Source organism: Morus notabilis, unplaced genomic scaffold, assembly GCF_000414095.1.
Source record: "Morus notabilis unplaced genomic scaffold, ASM41409v2 Scaffold218, whole genome shotgun sequence".
In the NCBI taxonomy this organism is placed as follows: Eukaryota; Viridiplantae; Streptophyta; class Magnoliopsida; order Rosales; family Moraceae; genus Morus; species Morus notabilis.
In genome coordinates this window covers 149,665-157,377 of record NW_010358631.1, presented here as the reverse complement: position 1 = coordinate 157,377, position 7,713 = coordinate 149,665, and the positions used below count along the sequence as shown (strand labels likewise).

At 37.2% G+C, this 7,713-nt stretch overlaps 1 protein-coding gene across 1 annotated transcript; it reads right to left on the bottom strand.

Annotated features, from left to right (window-relative positions):
• Positions 1-4,057: 4,057 nt before the first annotated feature.
• On the bottom strand, positions 4,058-7,433 carry LOC21397106 (putative leucine-rich repeat receptor-like serine/threonine-protein kinase At2g24130). The gene is made up of 2 exons (XM_010092851.2): positions 4,780-7,433; positions 4,058-4,552 (listed from the first exon to the last, which is right to left on the bottom strand). Exons 1-2 carry the CDS (start codon positions 7,343-7,345, stop codon positions 4,158-4,160), a joined length of 2,961 nt encoding a protein of 986 aa, XP_010091153.2. The 5' UTR covers positions 7,346-7,433; the 3' UTR covers positions 4,058-4,157.
• Positions 7,434-7,713: the final 280 nt, after the last annotated feature.

Here is a 7,713-nt window from a genome sequence, read left to right as displayed (position 1 = left end):
TGTGGGTCCAACGCCCGCATTCATTCGAGAGACCCTGTTTGAGTTTAAATTTCAACGGCCTAAGAGTTACAATGCCATGAATAAGTTCTAGGCCGAATTGGGCCTTAATAACATAATAAGTCCCATGAGGAAAATTATGGAGAATAAGTTACTAGATTGGGTAATTGATTTTTTAACCTAGACATAAGTATGTTAAGGACAATTAAGGAAAATAAGATTTTGAGGATTTAATAAATTGATCCTCATAGTAAATTATCCTTCAATAAAGGAATGGAATACATGCCTTAAGTAAAGGGCTAGATTTCCTTCATAAGCTGCTAAAATAGAGTAGCACATGACAGATAATCTCACATTCTCAATGGGTGTTCATTTTCAGAAGTAAGCAAGTAAGAGAATAGGCTGTTTGGCGAAAAGTGGATTCCAGCTCTGTAAATCAGGTAAGTAGGAATCTCGCCTACAGAATGAATAGATTTTAAAGAAAAAGTTACACATGTTATATATGCATGTTTATGCTTTAAGTATTGTATGCGAGGCTATGTCATGCTGCATACACATAAGCAGTGCACATGAATTATATGTGTTTGAGTACATTCCATGTTATAGTATGCTATGCTATGTCTTATTGCATACACCTTAATAAGTCAAGAGAAACTTATAAGAATAATCTCAGTTGAGTGTCGTACCAGCCTCCGCAAGGGAGGTAACTCTGTGACAACCATCAATCCCTTGAGGCACAAGGCCAAGAAAGGGTAAGTTGTGCAGTCCCATACTCTGCAAGGGAGATAAAGGAACAAAAAAAAGGGTCCTCCGCAAGAGAGGCACTCAGTTCAATTTAAATCACGGTGTCGTTGGGGACCTTGCAAACTCTTACGTCCCGATGATTGCGCGCAAGAGGTACGGGCACTCGGGCCCATCAGTAAGAAAGATAAGATAAGATAATAAGACTATGATAAGACACCATAATTAAGCATAATCAGCCCATGCATATTTATTCATGTAAACTTACAGTTATTTTATGAAAGATAGTTCTACTTGCTGAGTGAAAGCTCAATCAGATATGTTCATGTTGTAGGCAAGAAACCTATCAGTAATTCTTGAAAGGCAGTGGCGAACGGCGGGCGAATGGTGGAGATGGGAATGGATACCGCTCACAGTTAAATCTTCCGTAGTAAGTTTAAGTAAAATCATGTATAAGCATATATGATTCAAAGGTTTCAAGCAAGTATGTTTAAAAAGTATATGTACATATGTATGTTAAGAGAGCTGAGGTTGTTGCTAACAACCCTAGTCTTGAGTATTTAAGTTTTAGAACGTTGCAACAGTGTATGCAACAAATAAATGAACTTTAAATACGATGGTTTAAATGATTGATTTTGAAAGGACTTTAAGAAGTACATGAATTTAAGATTTCTCATGAAATTCGTTTTAAAGTCAAATTAGATGGCCCGATTGTATTGGCTAGTTTTCGAAAGGCTTTTAAAGAGTATCTGAAACAAGAGTTCAAATGCCACTCGGTTCGAAAGATATTTTTAGAAGGTTTTATCTTAGTTGAAATTAAGAAAAGCTTTAAGAAACTTAGTGATTCATTTTTTGAAATTATTGTTACGATTTATGAAATTATTCCTTCTTATAAAAAAAAATGTTCTGCAAATTTTAAGAAATTCCAGTAAGTACAAGTTAAAATTCAGCTACAGTGGCGGCCTCCAAGTAGGGTCGTCACAAGGACTCCCTCCTAGACAATGACGCCGCTGTGACGAATCTCCATAGTGATTGTTTAGCGTGCACCACACGTCTTCTATTCATCTGACGAACTCCCTTCGACCGGCAGAGCTTCTTCCCGAAAGTAACAAATCCCTCTCCCGAAGGACGATCTCAATAACTCATCAAAACTCACAGACGTCTCTCTGAATATTTTCTCAGTAGTAAGCTTTCAAATTCATAGACTTTTCCTCTGGAGATATTCTATTAAATCCATGTAACATATGCTCTGAAACAAAGCTTTTTAAATAAAGTCAAGAGAATCTCATTTAAATCTACTCTTGATAAGTTCTCTATTATCTCTATGATTCTCTCTCCTAGATAGGCTCCAAAATTTCTTCACGTTATCTTCACAATCTCCAATTCGAATTATGCAGCAAACTTCCAAATTCGAATTAGTTATCCTCATTACAAGTGAACACTTGATCTCCACGTGTTCTTCATTAAACACGGAGAACTTCCTCTTATCCAAATCACACAAACACATCCAAATATCAAATAACCAAACCAATTATTCCACTTTTAAAACACAACATATATATATATATATAAAGCTCTTACTTTTGAACTTCAAATATCAAACAAATTGCACATTCATTTGCAAGACACGTAGCTTCATTGACTCTATCTTCCATATGATCTCTAATAACACTTTTCAATTTCAAATTCGGATTGTACATCAAATTCAACAAATCCAAATAAATGCCAACTTCAATTCTCACAAGTTGGATAAGCTGCAAATATCAAAACCATATCTCCTTATCTCTTTCTAGAATCTCATTTAAATTCAAATAACCAATGCATTATCTTCCTTTGACCAAGGCCTTATCCTTATCTCTCCAAATCTGATTCTGCCATATGAAATCTTTTTGAACCTATTTTTTGAATTTTTACAAGATTGCCAATAAATTACCAACTAATAAAAATACCTAACAAGTTGTAAAAGAAAATATGAGATATTTCCAGTTCCCCACTAACCATTCCTCTTGTATTTTCAGCCTCATTATTAATGTGGTAACACTTTCTATACTTTTCAAGGGGCTGAATAGCTCCTTATCATGGTTGATTGGCTGAAAAAATGTTAAAAGAAAACATGCTATACAAGGCCATAAAATAATCCATGTGCAATATAATTGATATAAATGTTCAAAATTCATTTTGACATCATTAATTAACTCAAAATTGTTCCAGAGAACATATTTTCTAATAGGTGGTCACATAAAGTTAAAACTAATTATTGAAACTCTCGTCTTGAATCAGATTACAGATAGCTATAATTAAGGTGTGGATATGGAGGAGTATCTATGGTAGGTTTAGGTGGTGGGAGGTTTTGTGTCTGAATGAACTAGCTATTACAAAAGAAACTATTGACATCAAAGAATTGATGTCTTTTTCATATATATATATATATATATATATACACATATATAAATCTTTTAAAGATGATATGGTTGGTATATACTACATGCTCAACTTAAACAGCATTTAGGACCATGAAAAGGCCTTATAAAGGTTTAGTGGTTGGTAGACATTACTTATTTCTCTAAAGTTTAGCCCACTTATTTAAAAAAATAAATAAAATAAAAGACAATGACCCTTTTACACAGTTATGGAAGACTTTTTTGTCTGATTAGGTCAATAAAATTTAGTTTAAAATATTTGCATTTTTGGTGCTCAGGATGAAGAATATCTGCAAACTTTGTATGTTCATTTGTTTTTCTTTAATAATTAGTTTCTTTTATCCTTTGCCAGGGACAATATGACCTAATAGCATAACATTTTTTTTTGGTTGAAGTGGATGGCTATATCATTGTATCAAATGAGAGCAGGATTGCTAAAACCTTCCACTAGCTGCTTATTTTAGGTATTCTATATTGCAAGGTAGGCAAAAAGAAAATCTGTCTTGAGTGCCCATTTGGATTATGGAAATCAATCTGTGTTGGTTCCAGAAACACAATGCTGAATATTAAATCCAAAGTGAGGCTGCCAAAGGCCCAAAAACATATAAAAGACTTGGCTGAAATTTAGTGTTCCATAAACTTGATCACTATTAAGATGACTGCATTAAACTCTATTATTATAATAAGCAGCCACTATTTTTGCCATTTGGTTGGTTACCACATAAAGCAACAAATAGAGAACAAGAATTAAAATTCATTTCAGTAATACCCTTTTCAGAGAATGTTATGCAGAAGGCAATAAAAAATAAAGCCTCTAGTCATACACAATAACATTGCAGTGAAAGGGTTGGTTAACCAATATACAAAGAAACAACTGTTACAAAGAAAAAGTATCCTCTAGTTATTAAGTTACCAAAACTGGTTTACCCACAAAAAAGAAAAAAAAAAAATCAATAAAACTCTTTCCACCACCATTTTAGGAGTGGAAATGGAATGCCCTTAAAATTTTTGATCAACTTCTTCAAGCAAGACTGCAGAAGGATCGAAGAGATATTCCTTCAACCGACCCATTTCGAGCGCAACATCTTGCATACTTGGCCTTGTTGAAGGATTGTACTGTGTGCACATAAGTCCTAGTTCAATCAACTCAATTATTGCATTGGCCCATATCCTGTTGTAATGCTTTGGCATTGCAGTTGGAGTGTATTTCTCCAATGCTTGTTCAACTATAGGCTGAAGCCTACTTGGGTACTGAGTTTTCACCCATTCATGCAGGCTTGAACCTTCAACAGGAAAGCCATCTGTGGGCCGCTTCCCGGTCACGATTTCGAGCAGAAGAACACCGAAACTGTAGACATCCCCATGAGTTGAAGCGCGTTTTCCCATTCCGTACTCTGCAGTTGATCAATTTAAAACAGTGAAACAGTTAGGAAGAAGATTGTGATTGTGATTCAGATAAAACAAGCCTTCAAATGATCTTATACTAATAAAGTAGGAATAATAGTGAAATGAGTTGGTGTTTGAAAATTATGAATACCATAAACTGCAAAGGGAAATAATATGCCTCGAATTATAAAAGAGACGCATAATTTCATAATATGAAAATGGAGGACATACATACCAGGAGCTATGTATCCAACAGACCCCCATAACAAGCCATCAGCTGAGCTGAAAGATGTCGAGTCATAAGTTGCAGCATTGCTCTCATCCCTTCCATTCAATAGCCTTGCAATTCCAAAATCAGTCACCAAAGCTGTCATGTCTTCATCAAGCAGAATATTGCTCGGTTTCAGATCACAGTGCACGACTCTAACCGGAGAATGGTGGTGCAAATAGGCCACTGCTTCCGCCACATCATTGCAGATGCTCACCAGCTGAACCAAGTTTAGTCCATTTCTCAATCCATGACTGGGGTATAGATGCCTCTCTAAGCTCCCATTTGACATTAATGGAAGAACAAGAGCTTTGAAATCTGGCCTGCTACAGATTGTGATGATCCTTATCAGATTTCTATGTCTAGTCCTCTTCAGGATTTGACACTCTCTTCTAAAGCTTCCTGAAACGATTCCAGCTTCCTTCAAATCCAACACCTTCACAGCAACTCTTGTGTTGTCTTGAAGAACACCCTTGTAGACATGCCCGAATCTGCCTGAACCAATCAGGCTTGAGGGACTGAACCCGCCAGTGGCATCGATAAGCTGCTGGTATGAGATTCTTGGGTACTTAAGCTCCTTTCTATCTCCTTCAGCTTCCTCCAAATCCCCTATCTTGAAGATTGCCAATTTACTTCTGTTTTTTGACCTGACTACTAGGGAGTAACAAAACATGCACAAAATGAGGATGGAAAATATTGGAAGGAGGATTGTTAGCATGAATATATGATGAGTGTGTTTCCCCTTGCAGCTTGGCATGCCTTTTATTGAGCCACAAAGGCCTTCATTTCCTTGGAAAGAGTCCATGCTTAGGGAAGAGAAGGACCCCTTGTTTGACACGTTCCCGGAGAACTTGTTGAAGGATAAGTTGAGTTGCTTAAGGGTTGCAGATGCCTGCAGAGATTGCGGTATTGGGCCTGTTAAGCGGTTTGAAGAGACATCGAATTGTCGAAGATAAGGCAACTGTCCTACGGAAAATGGAAGAGGGCCTTCCAAGACATTACCGGAGAGGTTAAGGTACTCGAGGGCAATGCAACTTCCGAGTTGTGGTGGGATGGTGCCAGAGACATTGTTGGAAGATAGGTCAATGGCAAGCACCATATCCATTTTACTCAGCTCAATTGGTAAAGGCCCATACAAGTGGTTACTGGACAAATTTAGGTACAACTTCAAGCTCCTCAGCCCTGCAACTTCACCAGGAATGACCCCGGAAAGTTGATTATGGGAGAGGTCTAGGATCTCCAAATTGATGCATTTTCCTAGGCTTGGTGGTATGGTTCCTGAAAGCTGATTATCATAGAGAAGGAGTCTTCTTAATTGGGAAAGATTGGAAAAACTATCTGGGATTGAACCAGAAAGCTTGTTTCTAGACAAATCAAGAAGACCCAGATGAGGAGTGTCACCAAAAGCTGATGGGATCTCCCCAGAAAGTGAGTTATTTGACAAATAAACTCTCTCTAGCTTTCCCATCTTGCATAACTCTGATGGGATTGTGCCATTCAAAAGGTTACTAGACAAGTTCAAGAGGGTGAGGTTGACAAGTCTAGAAATCTGAGGTGGAATTGAACCATAAATAAGATTCTCATCTAAATGAATCTGTACAAGATTGGTTTTAGAAAGATCACCAATGCTAGATGGTATAACCCCGCCAAGATTGTTTCCCGCCAATTCGAGTTCTTGAAAGTTAGATGAATTAACTAAAGAAGTGAAAAAGCGTTCTAAGTTGGTGTTACCATCATGGCTGACAAAGTCATTGTATGACAAGTAGAGGAACTGCAACTGAGGCATTTTGCGCACAATCTCCGATGGCAACTCCCCATTAAGCATGTTCGACTCCAAGTCAAGCCATTCGAGCTTTGAGGAGTTCGCGAGAGCGGGAGGAATCTGACCCTTGAGTTTGTTGGACCAAAGTAGAAGAAACCTCAATTCTTTGAGCTCACATTCATTCTTCAAAGGAATTTCGCCGCTTAGAGAATTGTTGGAAAGGTCTATGTACTGCAATGAATTGGAAGACTCATTGCAGAAGAGCGAGATAGGAAGTCGACCCTTGAGATGATTGGTTCCCAAATCAAGATAGACCAACTTTTGCAGAAATCCCAACTCAAAAGGAATGTTCCCCTCAAGAAGATTGGATGATAAGCTTAGCTGTCCAAGCTCCGAAAGCAATCCTAACTCTTTAGGAATTTGACCTTCAAAGAAGTTTCTTGACAAGTCAAGAATGTTCAAGGAAGAAAGATTGCCAAGAGAAGGGGAAATGGTTCCCCTAAGTGACCTTCCACTAAGATCAAGCTCAACAACTTGGTCTTTATCCTCGTTGCATCGAACTCCGGACCAATTGCATACATGAACATCCAAAGAATTATAATTCCAAACCTCAAGAGCATGTTGAGGGTCAGAAACAATCCCCGACATGAATGAAACCAATGCTGCTCTGTCTCTCATGATCATTCCACCACCATGGCTTGAAACCACATGAGCTAGGCAAAGGAAGAAAGGCAAAAAGGTACTAAACATGGGAATTCTACTAAAACTCATTTCCACTGATTAGCTGCCAATCTTCTTCCACCAAAAAAACTCGGAAGAAGATTGATGATGATGATCAAAGCAAAGTAAGAAGAAGCAAAAGTACACCAAAGGGTGCTCAAGAAAGTGGAATATGACACAAAAGAAATGCACCAACATGGGAGTTAATAGGAAGAAGATGATACATACATACATATATATATATATATACATATATACACACACACACACACATATTCATATATATATATATATATCATACAAAAAGATTATGAGATGTGTCCTATGCTAAGAAGCAAATCAGAATTGATATCAATCCTTAAGGTTGTTTGTTTTATTGAAATAAAATAAATAAATAAACTTTTGTACCTAACTGCCGT